This window comes from Girardinichthys multiradiatus, chromosome 10, assembly GCF_021462225.1.
Source record: "Girardinichthys multiradiatus isolate DD_20200921_A chromosome 10, DD_fGirMul_XY1, whole genome shotgun sequence".
NCBI classification, from domain to species: Eukaryota; Metazoa; Chordata; class Actinopteri; order Cyprinodontiformes; family Goodeidae; genus Girardinichthys; species Girardinichthys multiradiatus.
The window spans coordinates 15066840-15094719 of record NC_061803.1 but is presented as its reverse complement, the minus strand read 5'-3'; the positions used below and the strand labels follow the sequence as shown (position 1 = coordinate 15094719).

At 37.4% G+C, this 27880-nt stretch overlaps 1 protein-coding gene across 1 annotated transcript in view; it reads right to left on the bottom strand.

The window, feature by feature from the left end:
* Positions 1-335: 335 nt before the first annotated feature.
* map2k6 (mitogen-activated protein kinase kinase 6) overlaps positions 336-27880 on the bottom strand; it is a 46049-nt gene continuing 18504 nt past the window's right edge. The window contains exons 2-12 of the mRNA XM_047376983.1: positions 23773-23836; positions 22803-22851; positions 22232-22345; positions 20909-21028; positions 19222-19338; positions 19075-19126; positions 17286-17413; positions 16874-16951; positions 14955-15094; positions 10823-10868; positions 336-7315 (exon numbers count right to left, since the gene is read on the bottom strand). Coding sequence (XP_047232939.1) covers positions 7238-7315; positions 10823-10868; positions 14955-15094; positions 16874-16951; positions 17286-17413; positions 19075-19126; positions 19222-19338; positions 20909-21028; positions 22232-22345; positions 22803-22851; positions 23773-23836 — 986 coding nt within the window. The 3' untranslated portion in view covers positions 336-7237. The remainder of the gene's footprint in view (positions 7316-10822; positions 10869-14954; positions 15095-16873; positions 16952-17285; positions 17414-19074; positions 19127-19221; positions 19339-20908; positions 21029-22231; positions 22346-22802; positions 22852-23772; positions 23837-27880) is intronic.

The following is a 27880-nucleotide window of genomic DNA, read 5'->3' as shown; positions in this document are numbered from 1 at the left end:
TGTATTATTGTCTGTAGGAACCAAACTGGAAATTTTATTCCACAACTCCAAAGGTATGTTTGACACAAAAACAACACTGTGCATCTCCACAGAGAACACAATGACCACTCTGAAACATGAAGGTGGCAGCATCATACTATGGGTTGCTTTTCTTCAAATGCTGAGGTTTTGTTTAAGGGGGATAAAGTTATAAACTGTTCAAATAGCATTCAGTTTTGACCCAGAACTTTTTGATGTCTGACTCCTTTGCATAAATATTTGTCTTAATGTTGGTGTTCAAGTTTCGTGTTAGCTTCTGCAGAAACATAATACAAAACAAGAAATTGATGCAGAACTAAATGTGTAAAAATACATCTTTTTTATTGAATTTCCATCATTACAATTGCACACAATCATTTTGAGCAATCTAAATTATTTATAGAAATTCATTGAGCTCTAAGTGAACAGTCATCAGTCTTAGAGGAGGCTTAAGAGATGTGGAAATATACTGAGAACTTCACTTCCCATGGAGCTGTAAACTCTAAGTAACCCTCCCCAAACCCACCCGACAGCAAAGAGAAGACCCTCTTCCACATACAGTAGCATCCCTGGATTACTTCCCTCCAATCCCAGATTAAAGAACACAAACACTGCAACATCGGAAGTCACATACAGCTGTGTGTACCAGCAGTTTAACAACAAAAAGCTCCACTGGGTCACAAGTCATGTAGCATGAGAAATGTGCACACACACAAACGACAGATTTACACCTGAAATAATCCTAAAAAAGTCTGTAAAGGGCTTTAAATTTCCCTCATCTGCAGGCTTTCTGATAATTCTTTAGATAAACTTTGAATATGTGGTAGGTAAATAAAAATAAAATTCCTCCAATTCTCTCTGAGCCTCACATCTCTTTATGACCTTCAACGACAAAATAAATAAACGATTACTGCAAAAGCTGCATCATCCACATACACGTGCCTGCTGCTGGCTGCTGGTATGGAGTCAGATTATCATGGGATGTTCCCATGCGGACGTCCTGACCCCGGCGAGCAAACATCAACCGGCAGGTGATAGCAGGATGGAAATAGACTTTCTACATCAATGCAGACAAAGACGAACGCTCACAGAAAAGACAAAGACGCGGAAAGAAAGACGTTGCACATTTTTAGAGGGATGCTGATGTTTTACTATTTTCTCCAAAGATGGGAATATAAAGATAGCTCTACCCTGTAACAAGTTACCGAACTCACTCAGACAGACATAAAAGCAGGAAGATATGATGTGGTGTATGACTGGATTTTCTCTTCAGCCTTTTTAAAAACTCTCTGCAGGTTAACTGTAGCTGGAAGTGTCATAAACAAAGAGAGAGAGTTTAGACTTTATCTAAGTCCAAACAGCACAAGTATAGTCTTAGCAAAAAAAAGTTACAACATTTGTGTTTTGTCCATTATTTTTTGTAGTAACAATGTTTAATGGCAATAAATCTTATAGTCGCAAGGCCAATTTTTTTTTTTTCTTTTAGTGGTGCCACATTTGTAAGGAACATGTACTGTATTTGTGGGTTGCAGAGATGAAGATGTGGGTTTCATAAAACAATTGACAAATCCTCTCTGCCTATGCCAAAAATTCTGCTGCTGACTTGTTGTCTTGCTTTATCTTATTGGACAATTAAAGTTAGAAGAAACAAGAGATATTGTTTACTTATAATAGGGTATTCATTTAACAAATAGAGGCCTAAGTTGTGTGTGGGACAACCGTGCACAGTGAAAACAGCCTGGCACCTCCTCCTCCTGCTGGTAACCATCTTGGCCACACACTTCTGTGGGAGGGCATCCCATTCCTAAACCAGCATTTGCTGCTAGTCAACATATGTGGTTGTGTTGGTCACTTTGGCAAGCATGCCCAAGCTGATCCCACAAGTGTTCAATCGGGTTGAGGTAAGGACTGCAGGCAGGCTATGCCATCCTCTCCAACCCACAAATTCACTCTGAGGGAGCGAGCATTTGTAGAATCTCATTTCAGTATCTCTCTACATTGATATGGCCTACAGTAATGACAAGTATTTTTTTTTTCTATCACACTGCCTCCACCAAAGCCGTAAACCAAAAACTATTTTTTTTTTTTTTACCTTTTGTGACAAGTTTGTTTTTGGATAAACTGAATACTAACAAGCAGCTATTTGACTGTGAATACTGCCTATATTTTCAGTCTGTGGATTTCAACAGAATTACTCTGCTCAATACAGCATTGCTCACCTGACCACGGTTTTACATTTTATGATACTGACTTTTTTGTATAGTTTTGAACTGTCAAACATTTTTTTGCCAAGGAAGGCAGTATTTTGTTGTCAGATATGAAACATCTAATTAAGTATTGCTTCAAATAAGCTTGTTAAAAAGCACAGAGCTCCAGCTTCAGGGAAGAACCAAGATTAGGTAAAAATATGATCAGAGCTTTACCTAAAATTAAAATCTGTTTGATGAAAATTGAAAATTTATAGTAAGTGTGACAAAAAAGCAAAAACTGCTGAAAAATATGAGGGATGCTGCCTTTTTTTAAGTGGGCTAATGAGTGTAAATATGAAAGTGATTCAGTTCTGCTTAAACTGAGATTGAGGCATGATGTTTTGCTCACTGGTTTCCCAGGTTTTAACACATTTTCTTTATTACAACAATAACATTTGAAGTTAAATTAATTAATGAATAAGTCCATGTTTTAAAAAAATCTGATTTGTGTCTTCGCCAATCTTTCTGGCGCTTTCAGAAGGTTCTGCAGCTTTTGACTAATTTTCCTTAGTTGGAGCTCAGGGCTTATGGCTCACTGGAACTCTGGTCTAGATTCACCTTAAAATAAAAACTGTTGCTTTTAATTAAGACAGCTGCTGTAAAAAACCCAATAACTCAGATAAAGACCTCCTGAGATTTCTGTAATGTGCAATTTAAACCAAAAGAGGTTATTAAAATCTACATATGGAACACTGAAACCTTTTAATTTAAAACTTAATAACAATCCCTCAATAGACTCCAATGTTTACTAAGTGTTCAAGATCAGAAGCCTTGTGAACATAAATACCAAAACTTAATGACATGATAATTTTCTGTAAGATTTTTATTTGTTTAAATAACTGCTTTATTCTAAATTGTAACAGTAAAAGCTGTTTATTATAGCAAACGCATTAATTTCACTTTAATTTTAAAGTCAGCATGTGAAGATTCTGGCCTCTAGTGGTGTAAATGAGCATATTCGAAACACATATGATTGAAAATGTAAAGGAAAGCTATTCCTGGGAAATTTAACTAGGAGAATCTTAAAAAAAAGTAAGCAAAACCTAAAAATGTCTAGATATTTACCCAGCTTTGAATTCCACAGACTACACAGAGGAACCTTTCAATGACCGAATGCCGATTTTTCATACATATTGTGATTGTGGCTCCTTAGTACAAAGCAAAACATCCCAGCAACATGCAGTTTCAGGGGGCCCAGCAGAGGAACTAAGATAGTGTCATGCCCAAACACAGAGAAGTGTAGAAGTGTAAATAGGCGACCACAGAAAAACATGATTAGGCACTTAAGACACCCCAAAACACTGCACACACGATCATGAATCAATGGATCCTGGTTTGCTCCTCTTTGGTAATTTTTTGAAAATTTGTACAACTCTACAAAAAGAATCTTGAATTTTCAGAATTTTGTCATGGAAATATTATAATGATGGAGCCCTAGGTGTGTAGCCCATAAAAGTGTCCGATTTATCTTGACTGACAGCAGTAAAAACACAAAACTCATCGACCTTTCATCGCCCTTCTGCCTCTTTGCAGCATCAGCAGTCAGCGCTCTGTAGCCGGAACAAACAAAGGAGGAGGGTGACGGTTTGTTAGAGGACTGTAACACTTCTAGGAGTTCTCTGAGCTAAAGGTCATCACACCTGAGCCAAGCTGGGACCAGGTTATGGGGTGAAAGCAGAGAGGATTTTAATCTGCACAAAACAGAAAACCTCAAAACAAAATGAAGGACTGAAGCAGACAAATGGTTCTGAAGGCCAAAGAATCAGCATTTCTACAGTGCATAAACTCACAACATAAGATCCCAGATTGAGCTCCAAAATAAGACAAACTCAACAAAAAGTGACTAAAAATAAAGAGATCTTAAAGGTTAAAGATAAGGCGAGAGCATAATTAAAATTTCCCTCAACATCTTCAAACCTTCTGCCCTCAGAAGACACCAAGGCAACAAAAGGCACAAAAACAAACACCCTCAAGCTACAGCAAGAGTAACATCACAAAGAAACACAAAGTCCTCAAAGCTGGCAGGAAGTGAGAATATGACGCCATGCAGTGTGTGAAGAGGGAGGGAGCCCAAACCTTCATCATTCTTATTTTCTTAGATGTTTTTTTTCATTATAGAGGCACATAGAAGGCATAAAAGTTACATTTTAAAAGCATTTACCTGTTTGAGCCAAGAAAAACACAACAAAACCACACACAGCCCGCAGAGGCAAGCGAGAAGAATCTCTACTAGATCGCTCAAGTCTTCAGAAGGACACAGCAGTTGTAATAAATAAGAATAACTGCAGTTAATATGTGTGTAAGGTGGATTGGAGGTGGGTGGTGGACCTAAATAATAACATAATATAGTATTAACAATAATAGCAACAATGTCCAGTTCCTTTTATGTTGAGCATGGAGTGGAGAGGGTTGTGATTGGCTCAGTACAGAAAACAAGGATATGGGATAATGTTCCCCTGAAACACACAAATGCACACTGAAAACAAAGCATGTGGAGGTCTGCACTGCTGCTTCCGGCATTACCAAGACCATGAGCTGCAACAAATCAAACTGAAAGACAAGGCTCACTGCTTACTGGTTAAGGCAGTGCAAAAGGTGAGGAAATAAAATAATTTACACACTCATCCATTAAAGGAGTATATATAACTTTTATGTCCGTTTTGAACCAGAATTTATTAATCTTTATTGTTTCTGCAAACATAAGAATATTTTGGTCTAACTTCGCTCAAACTGTCATGGCAAACTACTTTGAGCTAGAAAATCCGGACCAGAAAAACCAAAAGGGGAATGAAGAGACAATATCACTGAGAAAAAGTGCTAAATAGCTGGATTAAATTAATTACTGGGCACTATCCAGCAGGATAAGGCATCGATTCTTTTTGAGATTACCTTAAACTAAAAGAAGGGGAAAAACCAAATGGCCTAATTCAAATAAGCAGCTGGTGGACAATTATTTTGTTCTGCAATACATAATTATATTTCATGAGGACACACAAGCATCAGGTAAAGCACAAACTTTGAAAATAAAATGGGTAAACCTTGTTGCTAGTTTGAAGTATTATTTTTGAAGACAGTTTCATTTCTCTTGTGATTCTACAATATATCAGCGATCTAAGTCTGATGACTTTCAGTTTGACAGGGACTGGCCAGCGACGTTCGAGTTGGAAGCTCAAAAATTAATGTTTTTTTCTGATCGGTAAAGACACCACATGCATTAACATGTTGCCCTAACACTTTTCAGAATGGATACTGTCACCGAAGGACAAAGAGCAAAAGTTTTCAGTATCAGTGAAGTGTTTAAATAGGAAGTCAGAGGAAGGGCAAAAGGTGTAAGAAACTATCTAGACTGTAAACTGCATTTAGTTGCAGGTTAATTAACTTTTCATTCAAGCTGCTTTTTTTAAAACAAAGAGCAAGACTTGTTGGCAGTTTTTAGAAAATCTCAAAGTTAAGATAAGGATCTACATTCAGAGGGGAATACACCTCATGCTAGCTGCTCTCATCTTTAATAGAAGATCCTAAAGATAAAAATGTCTACTCCCTAATCATTGTTTTTGCTTCATAAAAGCAAAACCCTGTTTTACAGCAATATCTTCTCTCTCTCAACATAAAGTCAACTATGTTCCAAATTAATGACAGCTAAAAACATATTTCCAACGATTTCCACATATATTCTTGTATTGAAGTACTTAAAAATGAGAATTTGCTAAAACTGGTTTTGGCAGGTCAAGGCTTCACAAAATCCTCAACCAGGTTTAACAATGTCAGCCTTTTTGGCTTATAACAAGTGTTGAATGGATATTCTGAAAGCATTTTGTGGTCAAATTATATTAAAATGTACATTAAATCAATCACTTTTCCTAAGAGCCACTCAAAGTTAAGACCTTTCCCAGAAATACTTAGGCAAAAGACAGCTCTTTGTATTTGCACCCTAAACTTAAAAGCATAGAAGAGCAGCTAAAAGTAATATCTCTCAATCAGATATTTGACGTCATACAGTCTTATTCAGTTGGTTTTTCAAATCGCTGCTTGTCAACAGACACTGACTAACTCTGCAGGTCTTTCTACTTTTCCTTTAGAAGTGAACATTAAGTAACTGATTGTCTAATGAAAGTTATTAATAAGGTTGTCTGATGACGTAATCTGATTGATTTGTTGCAGCTCAATGGCCTGAAATGCTAAACAGAAGTTATATCCCAACATCAGCCAACCTCTCACTGACTGCGAATCAAAAGGACAATATTTTGGCTCTACCTCCACCTGCAGGTGTGCAGTTGTTTGAACATATCCATCGGCTCACACATACAATCATACACACTCACAGGCAGCCAAGAGCCTAAAACGTGTAGGTAAGTTTCATTGGTGAGAAAAGCAGTTGCACTGCAGTACCTATTACTGACCACTAGGGGGCTCTCAAGTCTACAATCAGGCTCTACAGCTGTTCATTATTGGGCATCTGTGGCTGCCAGAGATATATTCTGTACATGCAGTCAGTTAATAATCCGATGCAAGACTTTACATTGAGTAGGCAAAGATTTAGATTATACAGAGAAAGCGTTACATCATCCATCATTTTTTTTTTATGCGATCTGCACATCTTCCACTGCTTTTTAGCGAGAAAACAAGAGTTTGAACACGGTGGTTGATAGTATCAGCTCAGCTCATTAATAACATTGGGAGTAGTGGGTGAGTGGAGCTAATCTGATCAGAGAGGGAGGTTTTGCATATAGACACCTTGAAATATTCCACATTATACACAAGATCTCCCCAACCCCTCCCACCACCTCACAGAAGACACGAAGGCAGATTCCACGTTCCTCTTCATCCTCTGATCTTGTCTTTCTGACTCTGGTGGGGTGGGGGGTGGGGGGAGGGACGGGAAAACCTGCAGGTAATGGGGGCTGCAACAGGTGCTTTTTGTAGGATGGGTTTTTAAGTTTTCCTCCCTCCGTGCCATGCGCTTATAGATCTCAGTCCCCCAGGATGACTTTCACAAAGCTAGCCACGTCGGTTTCTTTGGCCTCATGGGAGGTGAAGAAGTGATGTTGCTGAGAAAGAAACAAAGGTCAGGTTAGTCTGAGTGAAATCAGGAGTGATCAGAAAGTCAGACTAAAACCTGCAGAAGCTTTACATTCCTGGCACAACAACTGAAGCCATCTCTGCTGACGATTTTGCACTAATTTGGAGTTTATTATACATCTTTGTACTTTTTAGTTCCTTTGTTTCTTTTTGTGGTCCATTTTCAGTATTTAATCTTACTTTGTTGCATTGTCATTTTGAATTGACTTGTGTTTGTTTGGTCACTTTTAGTGGGCACCTTTTTAGGCTTCGCATGTGCAGGTGATTATTTTTGTTTGATTTAGCATGCTCCAGGTAATTTAATCCTTCACTCCATTTTCTTTTTGAAAGAAAAATAAAGTTTTACATATTTCTTAGAAATAATTAGGGATATTTCTAGTCAAATTGTACCTTACAATGCTTATTTCTTATCTAAAAGTGCTAATTTGTCTATTTATTGTTTAGTTTTGATTTTAACTTTTTTTTGTGGATCTCTGTTATATCTCTCAGTGGTTTTCTTACAGGTATCGGTTTGGTCCTTCGTTGTGTTGAATCAACGCAATGGCATTTTATGTCTTTAAATCCGCGTTTTGGATGAAGTTATATCTTGTCGAAGTCATTTGGTCATCTTTTAGTAATCATTTGGCGCCCTCTAGTGGCCATACTGTCTCTGAAATGTATGTGAAGAAATGCTCAAGCCAGGTCCATCTGCATTTGCCCAGTAATACAAATTGTAAAACTGTTTTGGTTCTGTTTCTATAACTGTTGAAGGCTGAAGACTATAAAGACGCTATAATTTTTTTCCCACGTTTTCTTTTCATCTTGTTATTGTCCTTATTTGACTCCAGCTCTTTCCTCCAGTCTATAAACATACATGTTAGGTTAATTGGTTATTTTAAATTGCCCTTAGGTATGAGTGAGTGTGTGTGTGTGTGTGTGTGTGTGTGTGTGTGTGTGTGTGTGTGTGTGTGTGTGTGTGTGTGTGTGTGTGTGTGTGTGCGCATGGCTGTTTGTCCTGTTCTCTGTCCTCTGTGTTGCCCTGTGAGGGACTGGCGGGTATAGACATTCAATGGAAGAATATATGTACTTCTATGCTCGCTGAACAAAAAGTTGTTTTGTCATCTCTTTACTATATTTATTGAAGTGTGTAAATGCAAAAACTATGAAGCATAATTATTAATATTGAGCAGGTTTCTTCTTATTATTCAGTTATGGCCATGATTTTCGGTTTGTTTTGAAAACCTATAAACAAAAACAAATTAAAAAATCCCATCATGTAACTTGATCACAAATAAATGACACAATGAACAGTCTTTATTTTATAGAATCCGTAAAGGAAAATCTCCGACAGACTTTAATAGGTTTTCGGGGAAAGCTGAAAAAAAATAAGTCTTCTCTGAGCCACATAGCTCAGCCACACTTCCCAGCAGAAGTTCAAACTGCTCACAGGAAGTTGGACTTCATCTGACCAAATATGTGTTTTGATACTTTTTACAGTTTCTACACAGCTTTTAAGCTTTAATTTTTTTAGATTTTAGTACAGAACATTCAGCTTACAGTGTGATGATGTAATACACTTAAGTTTTTTTCATCCTGTTAAATATTCAGAAGCATTTTGGTATAAACTACCTCATGTCCACAGTTTTATCTTCACACGTATAATTTCTAAATAAAACTTAGTTATTCTTGTCTCTTTCCACCCAATGTGACTCCAGAATGCACAGGCAATGGCTGCATTTGCATGATTAAACATTTCTTCAGAAGTTTAGTAAACCCTCTGTGTTCATATTCATCTCTTATAGGATTTTTGTCTGCATCTTGTAATTGAAAATTTTTCTGTGGTTGTTTTCTGGCTATAATTATTCTTTTTGCAGAGGTTTTGCATCTACAGGTGCTCATTGTGCAGCATGACATAACTGACCACCACAATGTGCAGTCTGGTGTGGTTTGGTTGTGTTAGGTGAGGGTGTTGTTAGCTCAAGCTCAGTGCTTTGTTTGGCTGACGTTCTGTTGCACAAACATCACTCATCATACCAGAAATCTGATCAGTAAGGATCCCGGTGTAGTCAGGTGTAATGGTAGATCTGTTTGCACAAAGATCTACAGGGGTTGGACAATGAAACTGAAACACCTGTCATTTTAGTGTGGGAGGTTTCATGGCTAAATTGGACCAGCCTGGTAGCCAGTCTTCATTGATTGCACATTGCACCAGTAAGAGCAGAGTGTGAAGGTTCAATTAGCAGGGTAAGAGCACAGTTTTGCTCAAAATATTGAAATGCACACAACATTATGGGTGACATACCAGAGTTCAAAAGAGGACAAATTGTTGGTGCAGTTCTTGCTGGCGCATCTGTGACCAAGACAGCAAGTCTTTGTGATGTATCAAGAGCCACGGTATCCAGGATAATGTCAACATACCACCAAGAAGGACGAACCACATCCAACAGGATTAACTGTGGACGCAAGAGGAAGCTGTCTGAAAGGGATGTTTGGGTGCTAACCCGGATTGTATCCAAAAAACATAAAACCACGGCTGCCCAAATCACAGCAGAATTAAATGTGCACCTCAACTCTCCTGTTTCCACCAGAACTGTCCGTCGGGAGCTCCACAGGGTCAATATACACGGCTGGGCTGCTATAGCCAAACCTTTGGTCACTTATACCAATGCCAAACGTCGGTTTCAATGGTGCAAGGAGCGCAAATCTTGGGCTGTGGACAATGTGAAACATGTATTGTTTTCTGATGAGTCCACCTTTACTGTTTTCCCCACATCCGGGAGAATTACGGTGTGGAGAATCCCCAAAGAAGCGTACCACCCAGACTGTTGCATGCCCAGAGTGAAGCATGGGGGTGGATCAGTGATGGTTTGGGCTGCCATGTCATGGCATTCCCTTGGTCCAATACTTGTGCTAGATGGGCGCATCACTGCCAAGGACTACTGAACCATTCTTGAGGACCAAATGCATCCAATGGTCCAAACATTGTATCCTGAAGGCGGTGCCATGTATCAGGATGACAATGCACCAATACACACAGTAAGACTGGTGAAAGATTGGTTTGATGAACATGAAAGTGAAGTTGAACATCTCCCATGGCCTGCACAGTCACCAGATCTAAATATTATTGAGTCACTTTGGGGTATTTAGGAGGAGCGAGTCAGGAAACATTTTCCTCCACCAGTATCACGTAGTGACCTGGTCACTATCCTGCAAGAAGAATGGCTTAAAATCCCCGTGGCCACTGTGCAGGACTTGTATATGTCATTCCCAAGACAAATTGACGCTGTATTGGCCGCAAAAGGAGGCCCTACACACATACTAATAAATTATTGTGGTCTAAAACCAGGTGTTTCAGTTTCATTGTCCAACGCCTGTAGTAGACACAGTAATCTTTATTTGCCTCCTAGTGTGCAATTAAAGCCATGACAAGTGGACAATAATAATAAAACTATAGAAATTAACAGAGGGACAACGTGAAAATGAAAGCGAAAACTCACCATGAGTTCTGTGTATGTTGGACGCTCCTTGGCATTTTTCTTTAAGCTGTGAAAAAAAACAGCATCAATATGAGCATTTTAAAAAATTGCAATGACTCGTTTCAGTAAACTGACCGTTTCACTTAGTTTCACAGTTCACAGGAAACAAGCATGATTGATCTGATAACAGATCAAAAATGAACAGCAGGTGTATTTCTGCCAATAAATCTTAGCTGACTCCATTTTCTAAAAAACCATTTGCCCAGAATACAGCTTACAGTGCTGGAAGAGTGAGAAGAAAAGTCTATGGCACTTTGGACACCCAACAGACTGCTACTGGATAATTCAGTGAACATACGAACTTGCACATCTGGACCGAACCATGATGGTCTGGATTCGGCAGAGGGCAGGAGCCTAGAAATAAAACAACTTACATCTACAGAGTACAAACTTGCTTTACAGGCCTCTACAGGCTTTACAGGCTTTACAGGCCTTGCAGAGCTTTTATCAGCATGGGCAGCAATGAGTTTAAATATCACATAAAATACCTAAGAATACACCTGTAAATCAATGAAAACCATCTGAAAGGACATTAGGTTCACTGACCGACTTCCCTCTAAATCATTTGATGCATTTTAGGCTGAAAATCCGATGTTGGGAGTTATTGTTCCTCATTAACTCTGTCAAATAAAATAAACTGACCTCAGCAGGCTTCTTCCTAACACAAAGCTGCCAAATTTCCTGTAAATTGTCAACAATGTTTTGATTTATAGGAAATGACAAAAATACTCGATACTGATTAAAGAAACATTCACTCTTCAGCTGGCGGAGTCAGAACAGTAAACAGTTTGTCTGCTGTTATCACATAGATTATTTAACTAATTAATATAATCCACTTATTTGATCTTTCAGATGGTTTTTCCAGCACAAAAATGTCCCACAATCTTACTTTCTTTATCATGGCTGTGAGGGCATGGAGTCTATCTTACAGGATCAATTAATAACACACACACACACACACACACACACACACACACACACACACACACACACACACACACACACACACACACACACACACACACACACACACACACAATAGTTAAGCCTACAGCTCTAGTTAATGTGCATGTTGACAATCATTTCTATACATTTCTGTACTCAGACCTCAAATGACTTCACGCTTGATGATCTTTGACTGGTGACTGGTGACTCGAAAGTCAATATTCCAACCTTTGTTTCGATCATTGAACATACCATAGCTAAGCCCTATTAAGTTTCCTTAACAGCTCTCTTTGGTGTAGTTGTGTAGCCATAGATGGGATGCCCCTTCTGGTCCTAACATAGGTGCATTATCAAAAAGTTATTTCTGTAATTTGTTCAAAAAGTGAAAGTTTCATCACACAGAGTGCCACATATTACAGGCATTTGTTTCTATGTATTTTAATTCATTTGTCTAACAGCAAAAAAACAAAACAAATGTAGTATCTCAGATAAATTAATTACATAACACCAATAAAAAAGAGACGACTGCTGACTTAATAGCTGTCCGGCAGACACTGCAACACCGGACACCTCCACAAGGAGGACCTTGATTTTCATATAAAATGCTAACTTTACTGTCATCTGGACCACTAAGCAACAGTCCAGTCCTTTTTCTATTCAGAAGTAGCTTAACACAAGGAATATGACACCTGTAGGCCATGTCCTGGAAATGTCTATGCCTGGCGGCCCTTGAAGCTTTGAATCAGCTGCAGTTCACACTTTGTAAATCTCCCCCAAACTACTGAATAGGTTTTCCCTCCAATCCTTTTGATGCTGCAGTTATCCCTGGTGTTTGTGCACCTACTCCTTGCACACTTTTTCCTCCCACTGAACTTTCCATTAACATTCTTGGATACATTACACTGAACAGCCAGCTTCTTAAAAATGACCTTTTAAGGCTGACCATAATCATCAAACATAACAGAAATAAACATTTGATATATACCATTATTTGTGAATTTAATTTCTGGGAGTTTCATTTTTGAATTGAATTACTGAAAAAAATTACCATTTCAAGGACATTCTAATTTTCTCAGATGTACCTGTATAAATACTTAAATGATTGCACATGGCAGGAAGGGTAATGTTCTTAAATAGTCTCACATCTTAATTGTAACTGGCTAAAAATCAGTACTGCCAGGTTAAAGCTTTACAAAAAAAAACTGATAAGAAACCAGCCACAAAGCAACAGTAGAACCCTAACCATTTTAGCAAACCCATGTGTTCTATGGAAAGTTATTGCTACCTTCTACAGAAATATTTAGACCTCATTCTAAATTTCTTCATATGTATTTTCTAAGTAAAACAACAACAAAAAACCAGCTATAAAAGCCTCTTAAACTCCTGAGTTAGACTTCATTATTAGAAGACTTATGATAAAGAAAATGTATAACTTTAATAATATATAATTATACTAATAAGTTGAGGGGGTAACTTACAACTTAAAGAAAACTGAAAACCAGCAACAGCAGAAGACCACATCTGCTGTTGCTTTAACCAGAAAAGTGTTATCTGTTTAATATGCAGCAGAGCAAAACCAGACATTTTTTATCATTGAGAAAAAAAGGTTGACTTTAAAAGAGCTGCAGATCCTAATCAGTATCTACAAATCTGATGGATTTTTAGAAAGTGTTTAAATGTTTGATGGACGTAAGATCCAAGCGAGCAAAGCAGAATGGTGCACAGTGGTTGTTCTACTAGTTTAAATACAGCTAATAGCAAACGCAGCAGTGATTTCTGATGTTGCAAACACCAGCAGCAGAAAGAGTTCTCTTCAAATGAAACCAAAGAGCCAACCAGGGCTGCACAGACACAAATATCAATAACAAACATGCATCAAAGTTGTTACGTTTGCATTTTGAAATTTATGCATTAAGTTCTTCTAACTCCTGCCTCAGCTTAACAGACTTTGAAGGAGAAATGAAAAAATTAGTAATCACGTACTTGTTATGCTAAACTTTAATTTATTTCAAGGATCCAAATCATTAAAACATAAAAGTTCAAATCTTTCACATACCCTAGTTAACACAAATTCAGTGTGACTGATTTTATTTGTTTCCATCAAAAGGTCGAAGCCAGGCATTTCACATCTTTTACTAAAATAAAGGGATTCCTCCACTGCTCACAGTGGTACAAGGGGCATCGTCCTGCTACAATAATACCTGAATCTCTAACTAAGCAACTGAGAAAGGAAGAAACAAAACCAGCGACAGGAAACGAGGAGACAAGTTTAAAAATAAACATCAGGTGGACACAGACACAGGTCTACATCAGGCCTCAGAAAATAATGTGTTCTGTTGTCACTTGAATGGCTGCGAACAGCTTGGATCAGCCAGGGGAATACTTTGCTCTGCTGTGATTGGCAGGGAGACAATAAAAAATTGTCTATGGAGGCATTTCAATGCAGTGCTATGGGAAAACTATATAAGACTAAACTGTCTGAACAAATGCAATAAGAAAGTAGATGCAAAAGAGGAAAACACAAAACCAGAGTCTTTTGGGTGACCGAAGCAACTCTCTACATAAAAAAGTAGACACTATTGGTTATAAAAACAAGTTTGGTTTTCCACAGTCAGAAAGCCTGCTCATTGCCCCATCTGGGCACATATTGCATTATTCCTCTCAGTATCCCTGCACACAGGGCACATAATACCAACGACTGAATTTATAAATACAGTTTTAAACATCAGACGGTGTTTGTGAAAGAACTTTCCTAGCTCCTCGTTTTGGATCAGTGAGGCAACTGTGGCTGCAATCAGAAAGCTTTGTCATTTTTTTGTGTTTAACGTTGAGAACTTTCTAAGTAAATTTATTAACAATAAATATGACAGTACAATTTAACTTTGGTATAATTTTGGAGTCACTCTCAGTTGGAATTACTGAGTTTCCCTGACAGCTGTAACATGTCTCCTGATATTATCTTACAAAAAGCTGTTTCAAATTTATTAGATGCAATTATGTAACTCACAGCCAGATTAAGGTTTTTAGGAAACAATAAAGTACCATTTCTATCAGAAAAGACACTATAAACAATGACTTCATGTCTGAGCAGTGGTAGTTTTGTTGTACTTCCTGGGAAGTGGATCATGACAGTGACACAAAAACGTACCACTGAGTGGTGAAATCCACAAAGTCGGGGGAGAACTGGTCGGCAGGAAGTTGGGGCGAAGGTTCCTCCACCACCTGCTTCAGCTGCTGAAAGGGCGTTCCCCACGAGTCATACGGGAAACGCAGAATGGCGAGCTCAATCTGAGCACACACACAAACTCGTCAATTACATTTGAAATGAAGGTGAGGGTGACACAAACATTTACACAGAACTAGGGATGTGTGAGATGAGAACATTTTTCTTTATTTTTCTCTAATGATGAAAACATCAAAATATGTAACAGTGTCAGACAGCAGTGATATGACCCACTTAAAAACTGCTCGCCAAGATATCGAAATGTCCCACACAAAACATTTTAAAAGCACAATCTGCAGGTCTTTTTTCTGGTTTTGTTTCCATGTTTACAAGCTAAAAGAAGCATACCAAACTTTTGACACAAAGCCATGCAAAGCAGCTGAGGCTTAATGTGGATGCTTAATGCAACAGCTTTATAGTCTGCAACATCAAATGTGTTGTAAGCATTTTCATTCAAAACCTAATATATATTAAAACAAATAAAATAGCAAAGCTGCACTGATGTGCAATTTTAATTAGATGCATAATTATTTAATATTAAGTAAAAAATCGTCTATGGGGAAATGAGAAACCACATTATCTGCAACATGCAGAAATCACTAACAGTACCCTCTACACCCAATAGCACCCCAGTATAGATGAGTGAAAAGCCTTCAAATAAATTCACATTTTACAGCAGTAGCATGATCTAAACAAAACAAAACGTTTCTTTGAGTATTTTTATTCAGTGGAACAAAAAATCTCCCTGCATTCTAAGAAAGTTCACGGCTTCTTAGAAGGGACCCACCTGAAACATTTGTTGTTGAAAAGCTCAGCCTCATCTGACCACACCACACAGTTCCAGTTAAAAGTCAAAGAAGAGTTTAGCAAACTCCAAATGTTTATGTTTGTGATGAACAAAAAAGGCTATTTTTGCAGTCATGCCTCCCAACAACCACTTGTTATGTAATTAGCGGTGTAAGGTTGTTATGGAGACTTAAAAGTAAATGTTTAAGAAACCAAACAAAACTTAAAAAGTAAGAGTAAAAAAATACACTTTAGTAACATTTTATAGGGATTTTTGGGGTTACAAACTTTACAGAGCTTTCAATATGAAGTTATACTGGGGAATTTTAAAAATATTCCTAATAGAACATTTTCTATTGTAATTCTGCAAATTATTAGGGGAATAAAGTGGAAACTGTGGTTAATTTAAACAAACTGTATCACACCCAAACATAAGCATAGACATTTTATTGTGTCAGTGAGACATTTTGTCATGTTCTCCCTATGCATGTGTGGGTTCTGACCGGGTACTCTGGCTTCTTCCCACAGTCCAAAAACATGACTGTTAGGCTAATTGGTCTCTCTTAAACCCTACTTACCAGTAAGGGTGGGACCAATGATTTGGCAAAAAAACAATTATTTCTTCATTAACAAAATACAGGTACATAATTACAAGTTTACATTTTCTTTATTCGGAGTTTATGCTACTGCAATGCAAGATACGTTTTTTTTTATTAAAATTTTTGACGATCATTTTCTAGTGTGCCAAAAAGTGTGAAAGGTGCTGTATTTCAAACACAGTTCAGATTTTACCAAACCAGTCCTGAACTACTCATGTCCAGAACATATTTCATGTAAAAACTTCATTCAAGCTTATCAGCCAATCTAATGGACCGAAGCAAAGTCTAAGTGCTAAAATCCTCAGATCTTAGAAAAAATTTACAGCTCTTCACTTTTTGTTCACTTCACCCTACAAAAAAACTCCAGTTTATCTAGGATCACTGAAGGTATTTAGTGATGTTGAGAAGCACCAATTAAGGAGAAATAGATATACGGTTGTAAGCGAGAGGCTGCCTTACCATTGTAATTCCTAAACTCCAGATGTCCGATTTGACATTGTAGCCTTTCTGATTCGTCTCTGGGTTGATCCTCTCCGGCTGAGGTCAAAGAGATGAAACAATCACAAATCTGACATATAAAGTCTGTAATTCTGATATTAAAAAAACAACAACAACCAAAAAACCTCTGAGCAATTATATAAACACTTTTCATGTGAAATGTTCTTCTGCAGAGTATTTACCCCTTATCACATCCTGCCGTTTCTTTTTTCGGCTGAAAAGTGGCTAAGGCTACACAAAATGACAGCCCTGTTGGTCTGTTTTAAATATCAATGAAAAGACAGCATCGCCATAGTAATATTGGTCTCATTCATTTCTATAAAAATACAGAGCAAGGTGATTTTTTTTATTAATGGAAAATGATGCTGCTTACAGCCATGTAGGGTTTGCAGCCAGCGTCCATGGTTTTAGCCACAGAGTCCACCAGATAGCCGCTGATGCCGAAGTCACACATCTTCACCTGGCCCTGAGTGTTGATGAGCACGTTAGAGGGCTTCACATCTGCAGAGAGAAACAGAGCAAACAGCAGCTTTTGTTTCATCAACAAAAAAATAGGCAGGTTTTTGAATGAGAACCTGACTTATTTTGCAGCATATACCGATGAAAAGTATTAAAAAATTAGCAGGTTGACCAAATAAATGAAATAAAATATATATTGTAATCCTTTTATTAGTGTGTACAATCCTAATATGACAATGGAATGTCTGCAATGCGAAATGTGTTGGCTATTATAGTCGATGTGACAGAAATTCAGTTTCTGCATATTAATAAAACATTCATCCTGTTGGTTGGTGTCTCACTGCAGTGATGTCTACGCCTGACAGGGACAAGTAGCAGTGAGGCAGAAGCTGGGCAAATGTGGATTTATTGCTATCATCATCATCGTAACAAGCAACAGTCTATTGAAGTTGCATGTTTCCTAATATTGTGTAGCTCTGAGGCAAAATCATTTTAGAACAAATTGGATCAAATACAAAGTTGATATTCAGGCAACCTGAGATTCTAAAAAAAAAGGGATCTGTAAAACAAAATGTTCTGTAATTACGAGTTAATTCAAAGTTTATGCTTCTGCAGTAAAATACATTGCACCGGTTCAGAACCAAGCTTAAGTTCTTTTCCCTGCAGATAGCCAGACTCTTGAGGAATCTTTTGAAGTGATCAGGATCAGCCGTTAACCAGCTTTTCTGAAGGTCTTTCAAAGATTTCTCACAAATCAGCGAAGTTCCCTCTTACAGCATAAACAACGTTGACACTCATCTCTCCCTCACCTGTTTTGGTACAGTACAGTCTGTCCTACCTGTTTCTCATGTTTACAAGACAGACAGTAAGCAGTGGGTAGAAACTAAAAGAGTGCTGCCACTCATTGTTAATAAGGTAAAGCTTTTTTTTTTAAACTATAAAAAACAAATCAAGCTAATCCCCCAGCTAATTATTCAGCTAGTAACAGGGTATGGGAAGAAAGAAAAGGCACAAGAAAAAGGTGGAAAGATAGAAAGAAGTAAGGTATGGCCAAAACGATGGAAAGACAGAAGGAAAGGAAAAATGCATGAGAAGAGAAGGAAGTAAGGGTACAAGGAAGAAATGAAGGGAGGACAGAAGAACTCACTGAGGGAAGGAACAAAATAAAAGAAAAAAAGAAATGTAAGACAGAAGGAAAGTATAGATGACAGAAGGAGGTAAGGACACAAAATTCAGACAGTGGAATAGGGGGTAAAGTCTGGAAACACAAATATATTTCTATACTCTTCCAGACCCGGAAAACGTCACAGTCAAATTGCTTACTTTTCTAGACTGCGTAGGAACTGTGTCAGACTGATTTCACGCTGACTGACTCGATCCTTGCTGGGTGGCGACTTTAGTTTGAGATTATTAAATGCATCAAAGAAAGTGCGCAAGAGTTCTGTAGTTTTTTTTTTTTTTTTCAATGACTGCCTGAAGAGCACAGTTGATGAGCACAAAGGCAGGAAACCTAAGACATTTAACCTGTAGAGTGCTATTCACCAGAGGCAGATACAGATTTCAGAACATTTCTGAGTATAGAGTCATAATGATGCTGTTATGATCCTTTAATAGGAACTGGAAATAGTCTAAGGGAAGGAAGCAGCTGACTGGATATTGACAGCATCTCAGAGAGTTAAATGGGTTTCCACTCAGGCTCTTACCTCTGTGGATGACTTGCAGATTGCTGTGCAGATGCTCCAGAGCCTTTACTATCTGTAATAAGACAGACCAATAATATGAAAATGAAAGTTACATAACAAATATCTGAAGCATGTCTTCATGTAATGCTGTCAGTGAAGTGAACCCACAGAGACGGCTATTTTTCCCAGAATATCCTCGGGAATGGTCAGGCCCTTCTCGATCACCTGCTTGTAGAACTTGTCCAGGGAAGTATCCATCAGCTCCATGCAGATCCAGACGTCGCCCTGACAACAGATGGGAGAGGGACTTGGAAAAAGATCGGGACACAAAGCATCCATTCACTGTTGCAGCAAGTTTTCGGCATCAAAAAAAATACTCGGAAGAGGATTTAATCACCAGAATATTAGTCAGAGGTAAACTGGTGGTTTAGCCTTGCTGTACACTAGCAGTAGATGCAGAAAAACAACCAATATACCTATTATCTTAATATGAAAAGCTTATTTTCTAATGAAGATTATCCATTTAAAAACTGTCGCTTTATTTCTTTTCTTGCATTCTAATAATTCTGGGAGTACCTGATAAGGTTAGACTGTACTCACCAATTACTAATTAAGCAACTTCTGAAGATTACCGTTGTGGTGGACTTTAGAGGTTTCAGAGTGAAGGTGGGTGAATACAAAAGCATGAAGATTTTCTGATGTTTATTTGTAAAAAATGGTGGAAGCCATGTACTCAAGTGGTGCATTATTGTGTACAATTACTCTCAACCTTGTGTTGGTTTATCAAATAAAATTGAAATAAAACACACTGAAGTTTAGGATTGTTATGAGACAAGTTGTGAAAAGGCTAAAATAGCCTGGGCACTTTTTAAAGTGAAGCCTGTAAAAAACATGTATGACATGCAAATTATTTTGGTAAGCTGAATATTTACCTCCTCAAGACTTTTATTATTTTATTATTTTTATTTGTTGTTTTGGTTTCATCAGGAACAGTAGGCCACAAGCATCATTTTCATAACCGACAGAGTCATTGCCTGCATTATTTTATACCTTGATCTTAGAGTTGTACGGTGCTCTGTAAACGCAACAGAGTTCAAACACTTTTTTCAAAAACCTTTTTCTAAATTCGTTACTTTTCCAGAATAAAATTTCCTGAAGATTTCCCATCTTTTAAATATAAAACTTTAATAAAAATTAACAGCAGATAATTATCCAGTGGTAAGGGTTTAACATATGTAAATCTTGTTTTATTAAAACTAGAGCTGGCAAGTGATTTTAAATTCTATTGACTTCCTTGTTTTCAGGTATATCCAGTTAATTTCAGCGTAATGAAATGGTTTATCGGAATGTTTTTCTGCTTTACTTTACTTGTCTTTTTATTAAGATATTAAGAAAAAGCCAAATAACAAAAACAACGAAACATTGATCATTTTTAGAAAAGTATGCATTATGAATAATCCTACCCCCTTTAAGCTAATAAAACTTACAAAAGTGACAGCATTGAACATTAATGTTCTGCATTTATTATTAGGTTTCTTTATTTTAAATTTAGCAGCAATCTTTTAAAATCTTAACTCGTATTTCCAATTTTATTCATGAATTTTCAATTGTTTTCATTTGTTCTAAAATGTTCTTTGTTCAACTCCAAATCTATCCCTCCAAAACAGCTCCTAGTAATCCTTGCAGCATTTCAAAAATGTATCAAAACTGTACAAACAAGCTTAACATATACCCTTAAACAGAGCTCATCCTTTTTATGATGTCTTCTTACAGATGCTTTACTATGATCATTGTAACAGAAAGGACTCCTAATAATTACTGTATTGCACATTAGGCTTCATAAATAACAGCATACCTCTCTGAACAGCGCTCCGTAGAAGGTGACGGTGTAAAAACAGTCCACTGTCCTCATGGAGATGTCCAGGTCCATTAGCAGCCTCTTCTGCTCCTGAGTGTTAACAGTGGCCCGAATCCGCTGGTAAAGGACGGCAGGAAATGTAATTGTTTAATAGACTGACAGTTTGTGTAAATGATGTCAACAAGGCTAAATACACTGATGTTTTTATTTTCATTGCCAAGAAAATTAGAACAGAATCTAATAAAGCCAAATTAAGGAGAAACACTATCAACAGTTTTGACTTTATCAGTCCGTCCCGTTGTTTAGGAGAAACTTTGGCCCACTCTTCTTTATAGATTGTCGAGGTTTGTTGGTGAATAGTGCTCACAACAACTTGATTCTGTTCTTACTCAGAAATTCTGTTGTAGATTTGCTGCTGTTTTTTGGGATTTTTGACCTGCTGATGACCCTGATCGGTTAAAATCTTCAGCAGTCAGATGGCCTCACATTTCACTCTAGAATGATTAGGTATACAGAGGAGATCGTGGTATAATCATTGATTACAGGGTGATTGGATGGTTGGAAAACAAGCCCATATCATCAGTCCACCACCACCGTGCTTGACGGTTGGTACAAGGCGTTTGGTTTTCTCTACACATCATCCAAAGACACTTTTACAGGTGTCTTACAGTTCATTCAGATGCAAATTTACAAGTTCAAATTGTGTGGCCACAATCCTTTAAGAGAGAAGTCAGACTTGTCCAACCCTTTTCCAAAAGTCATGTTATGACCGTTAACATTTAAAGAGCTAAAATGAAGCCTCTACAGTCTGAGGTTGAGCTTTAGGATTTTTTTAGAATTTCTCTGAGCATTTTAGAAGCTTTTTTTGGCGTGAAGGTCTGCGATGTCCACTCATGGGAATACTGCCAGCTGTCTAAGATGTTTTCCAGTTGCGAATATTCTCTCGATATAAAAAGGTGGGTTTACAACCCTTCTCGGATTGATGCACAACAATAGTTGCTAATGTCTTTCTGTCATGGCGTGTTTTAACACACACCTCCAGCTTTCAAAATCTCTTGTATTTATAGAGGTGGGTGCTCGCCATAGGTGGCCATTTTGCAGAGCTTAGAGAGCATCTTCTGCAGCAGGGATGCACATTTTGAGCAGTTTTCAATCACTGTGAGTATTACTAACAAACCAATGATAAACAAGGAGTTTAAAAGGTAAACTGACATATTTAAAGCAGGTGTGTGGGCAGAGTAGGTAAGCAGAGACAAACTGATAAAATCACACTGTATCTGATCTTTTGTGTGACAGTGATACGCAATTTGATTTACTCACCTTTACAGCCATGATCAGTCCACTGGGCATGTGCCTCATCTTATCCACCACACCATAGGCTCCTCGACCGAGCTCGCAGATCTGCTCCAGATCATCTGCTTTCACCTCACATTTCTGCTCGACACACAGCAAGAGGACAGAGTCAGAGGAAGAAAAATTATTCAGAGTTAATCTCTGTTTCATGTCTGCAAAGCTGTCAGTTGGCTTTAGGTTGTTATTAATATACAAAGGGGAAAAGCTGATTTCTTTCTCAACTTTTGCAAGAAAAAAAATTATGCCCCTCTGCCAACGGAAAATTCCTACTATTTGACCAGTTTAAAATAAATATTTTTATAGCAAGATGGGGATTAAAGAGCATTCCAGTCTCCCTACAATCAGAAGTGTTAGAGACAGCTGTAATGTCCACTGGAGCGTTCATACGGCTAACAGAGGCTGTTCGGAGCCAGCTAGAGTGGATAAACAGTAAATACACCCAGAGAAGGAATAAAAGTCCACAGTGAGATGTTACAGCAAACATAAAAGCTTGAACGGGGTCAGGAAAGGTGGAACAAGCGAAAAAAAACAAAATTACCTTTTCTCCAATTGTTACACAAGCCTTTGAATCCAAATCTCTGGGGGGTCTGAAAAACACAACAGGAACAGTATATATAGGTTAAACTGGACTTTTTAAGTTAGCAAAAAACATCAAACATAAAAAACAGAAGGCAGAAAAAAGCCTGCCGTAAATCAACATTTAATGTGCTTATGAAAAAATATATTTGTAAGTGTTCTGTTGACTTTAAAAGGCTTGTTTTCATCCACATTATATTGTTTTACTTAGTTTTAATCACTTATATTACATTTATGCTGCCGCTAGTTACTTTCAACATCAGAGTTGGGAAAAGCCATGAAACAGTTATATACCCTGTGTTTGCTAATATTAAATAAATTATTTTAATGTTGAAAATAACTCAGAAATGAAGATGAAAAGAAAGAAAGAGTTACATAAAGATTTAGTGAGCTAGAAAAGGAAATAAAAACAAACTTTTTTTATCACATCATACATTTTCTACAGAAAATACAGGATAAAAAAAAAAAAAGATAAGCAAAAATAAGCAAATATAAAGACAAAAAATAAAAACAAAAAATGGTTTCATTCTAGAAGCAACCCCTTTGAAACAAAAAGACAAAGATTTTTTGAATCTAAAAGCAGCACTACTGAAAAGAAAAGTGCAGAAATATTACTAAACCATCGTCATCTTCAGCTTTCTATATCTTTCTACAGGTATCTATATCTTAAAAACAAGTAATTTATTATTAAATTTAAATATCAGGACTTAAACTTCAGGCTGGAGGTATGTGTGATCAAAAACAAGTCGAAACCAAAAATCTGACTGCTGATTTCGCAGGAACATGGTTTCTTCCTGTTGTTCTGTGGATTTGTATTTCCCATGTTCAGCAGTCTGACAGGGTTCAGATAAGATCAGGTATGTGCTGAGCAGCAAGTAAGGATCAATAAAGTGCAGGATTTACGTGTGCATGTTGAAGAGAAAGAGCCTTACACTGCAGCTGGTGTGGGCTGCTCAAACACCTCTTTGGAGAGCTTCAGCACCGGCTTCTTCTTACCTGCAAACAAACACAAACGGAGTTAAAGAATTGCATCAAACTGCTGATTGTGAAGATGGCTGTTGAGCTTTCCAGCTGCCTCTGTTACCTATGTGTGTATCTAGTCACTGGGATAAAGAGTTGCTTCCATAATGTTAGTTGTGTACTTTTAAAAAACGAAACTCAGACATATAAAAAAAGATATGCCTCAAGTTCCACAGCTGTTTACTGATACATTTCTTTTTCATTTTCAGTAGCTTTCGCTTTTTATTGGTCTCAGCCTTGATATTTTAAACTCAAGAGACGGCAGCAATTGATTGGATTAGGTTATTTAAATTCTAAAAGCATAACGTACATCTTTTTATGCTGTCTTATGAATATCTTCGGTGCTGCAGATACTCATCAAAAACAGCACACTAAAAAAAAAAAAAGAAAACTGTGGCAACTGAGACTGAGAGTATTTGCAGAAGATATTAATCACTCAATCTGATGTGTGTAGTGTCATTCTGCCTTCTAGGGATTTACTGTTTAGAAACCTAGAGGCCTTTCACAAGGTCTTCTATTCATAAAAAAGTATTAATGTGACAGTTTCCTGTAACCAGATCTAAGATTACCAGTCAAAGATCAAATGAGGAGTTCACATCTGCACAAGAAATCTGCAATATTAAAAAGGGATAATAAGAAAAATGTCAATAATAACTGCAGTCCAGCACCTTTGTGATCCATAAGTTCACTCAGTGTAGATAAAACACTTTAACATCAGGGACATCTCTCCCTGCTTTAGATCAGAGCAAAGTTTAAACATTATGTAGGACTATGGACACAAACATGTTTTCAATCTGTTCAAAGCTGATGAGACAGTACCAGATACTGCAGGTAAAAAAGAATGCTGAAAAATAAACTGAAGGTCAAGCATGTAATGGTGTTGCATATGTCTTAAATTGGCATTACGTTTAGAAAAAAAAAAAATGGTGTTGAGGGGCAGAAAAAACCTTGATGATCACAAGGAGTGATCATCAAAGCGTGAACTCTTTGAAAGACAAAAATACCTAAAATACTGTAGTGGAAAAGAAAATGTCTAACCTTTTTACAATAACGAGAAAAAAAAACAAATATATGAAACATTAAAATCTAGGAATAAAATGTACATTTGAGTGAACACTTGCTGTCTGTTCTGTTAGTTTGTTAGGGTAAAAAGGGTTGTTTTACAATACTTTAGTAAACTTTATACTAGACAAACCATGTATAAATTGTCCATGTTTTTCCTTCCATGGCTTTGCTTACATATTTTGTCTAATTTCTGAACAAATGTATGATTTCTACTTGTACACATCAAGATAAAACTAATGTGTAATACGTGACTTCATTTTAACATTTATCACTGCCCTTAAAACATTTTACCTAAATAGCCTCACATAGCTCAATGTGACGCAGTTCTCAGGACTAAAAAAGGTTCTGGGTTTTAATTCCCACCCTGTGCTATTCAATGTGGAGTTTGCATGTTCTCTTCCACACATGCACGTCTTCCGTTGTATAGGCCGCAGTGTTCAAAGTGAGGGAAAAAAGAAGCGGCTTATAATCCGGAATTTACGGTATGTTGTTTTTAAATAACGGAAAACAACCCGAAGGTTTGGCATCTGATTTGTTTTACTGTTTTTTATCAAACTGCGTTCAACCAGGACTTTTTGTTGCCATAATGAATCAAAAAAATATATTTTTATAGCATGTACTGTAATATCAATCATTGCAAAAAGACTGCATAAAGGAGAGCCTAAGATGCATAAAAGAATTACAAAAGTTAAATTTAAGGGTTATTAAGAGTCAGAAAAACCTATTTCCCTCTAAGGGAGATTCCAAAAATGAGGAAGGACACTGACTGCAGCTGCAATTAAAGTTGTTTTTTGTTGTTGGTAAGTGAAAGTTTCTGAGCTAAACAAGGATTCAGCTTCAATTGTCGGATGGTTCAGATCTTAACAGTACTCAAAATAAAAGCAGCAAGTCTTCACGTTTCACATGCTGAAACCAAAAACTGAAATTTCTGTCTTAAAATGCTAAATCTAATATCTGTTGTAACCTTTCTGCAACTTTTTGTGCACTAGCTTGTGCAAACTTGTGTAATCCTGGAGTCTGAGTAAGGAAGGAGAGCAGACTGATGAGACACCAGAGGATGGTTTCAATGGCAGCAGAGCATACCACAAGATGAAAGCATACTTAGCTTCCTAACATAGCTCAGGATGAAAGAACAGTTGATCGTCCTGCTCGGCTTTCTGCTCTTTTTTCTCAACCACAACAGAGAACACAATCTGAAGAGCTAATTATATAAAATTTTCAGTTCCATAAACTGACGTGCAGCTCCAAAAGAAACAACAATAGCTGCAGATTCGCACCAAATGACTGGGTGCTAATTCTTAAAACTCGAGTTTTAAATCCAGTTTTAATTCAATTCAATTCAAAAATACTTTATTAATCCCAAAGGGAAATTAAATCCAGATGTTTTGATGCATGTTTACAACAGCCACAACTACAGCTAAAAAAAATTATACCATCATCCTTCCCTGAGTGTTTCTGCCTGGGTAAAGTCACTTAAATCATAAGTCGATTCATCTGGATTACAGCAATTCTACAATTTACCCTTTTCATATTTAGTACTCACGGTTAAATGCAGTGTCTGGCTCCAGATCCTAACTAAATGTAGGAGGTAAGAAGAAGCGGAGCTCTGGCAGCCCAGGTGTTTTCGCCTCATGTGATGCTGCTGCACAGTTTAACAGCAGTACGCTTTGTTAACCATAAATGCTTTCCGTGAGTCGTTGAATTGCAGGTTGTGTCCAGCTCAAACCTCCTCAGACTGGGTCTCAAAAGATCAATCCAGTCAGTATTCACTCCTGGTTGTATCAGGGTCTCCAGAGGGCAATGGAAAGAATCTGTTGTTGGACCATTGCTAAGCACTAAATAACTGCATTAACACATCTGCATTTAAAATTTGTGTGGCATGAGGATTCAGCTTGAATAAAAAGCCAATTGCCTATGAAGTCATTAAAAACAAGTAGCATCCCAACTAATGCAACCTTAACACAGCTATAAAACAGCAACAACACAGGAGGTGCCACATCAAAAGCCTAATGCACAGATGAAATTATTTTGTCTTAAAAAGAGCAAGTAACAGCAAGTAAATTGCACTGAAAACAAACTACAAAGCCAAAATAATTTCTTAATAAGCAACAGTAGCAATGCACCTTACTTTGCAACAAAAGTTACCTGAACTCTTCATCAAAAAATAGTAACAACACAGCTCACACACCTCGTGCCTGCACTTAGTCCTGACCGTAACCTTCTGGAACACCTATGGGATGAATGGAGAAGAGGTTGCAATTCTGGTTTTCTGTGTTGTTACTATTTTTAAAATCATTGAAGATACTGTATGTAAAAGCCAAGAAGTGAGGTTTTTACTATCACTATAAATGTGTTGTAAATATGTTGAAATTAGCCACATAAAAAGAAAATACAAAATTATCATTGCATCCTCCAACCAACAGGTTGCAATGGTGATTTATTAAAATAAATAGTTATTTAGAAGAATGTTGCTGATTTTCCTTGAAATTCTTTATTTGTTTGAGCCATAGGAAGTTGATTATCGAGTCATGCCTTTATAATACTGGCAGCTGGATCTTTAACAGTGTTTTTTTTTACCCTGAAAATGTTTGGAAATGTGTGTGATCCTCTAAGTGATACCACACTATTTAAAGCAACACTGAGGGCATGTCTCTTTAGAGAGCATGGCGCAGCTCCAGAGAAATAACTGGAATTTCTCACATTGTTGTCTCAAAGGGAAAACACAAGTAGAAGTGGATGGACTTGTCCTTCAGAGAGCTTTGCTGAAGGTTTCCAACACATACACACAAGTGTGTGTCCTGGTTTAATACAGGACACACCACACTTGTTACACTGCCGTGATATGCAGTCCTCTACTGGTGGCCTCATGCTGCCAGCCTCCCAGTCTCCACTTTCCAAAGCAGCTTTGTTGCAAAATGTCACATTGAGCCCCTCCTACATGCATTTACACCGACA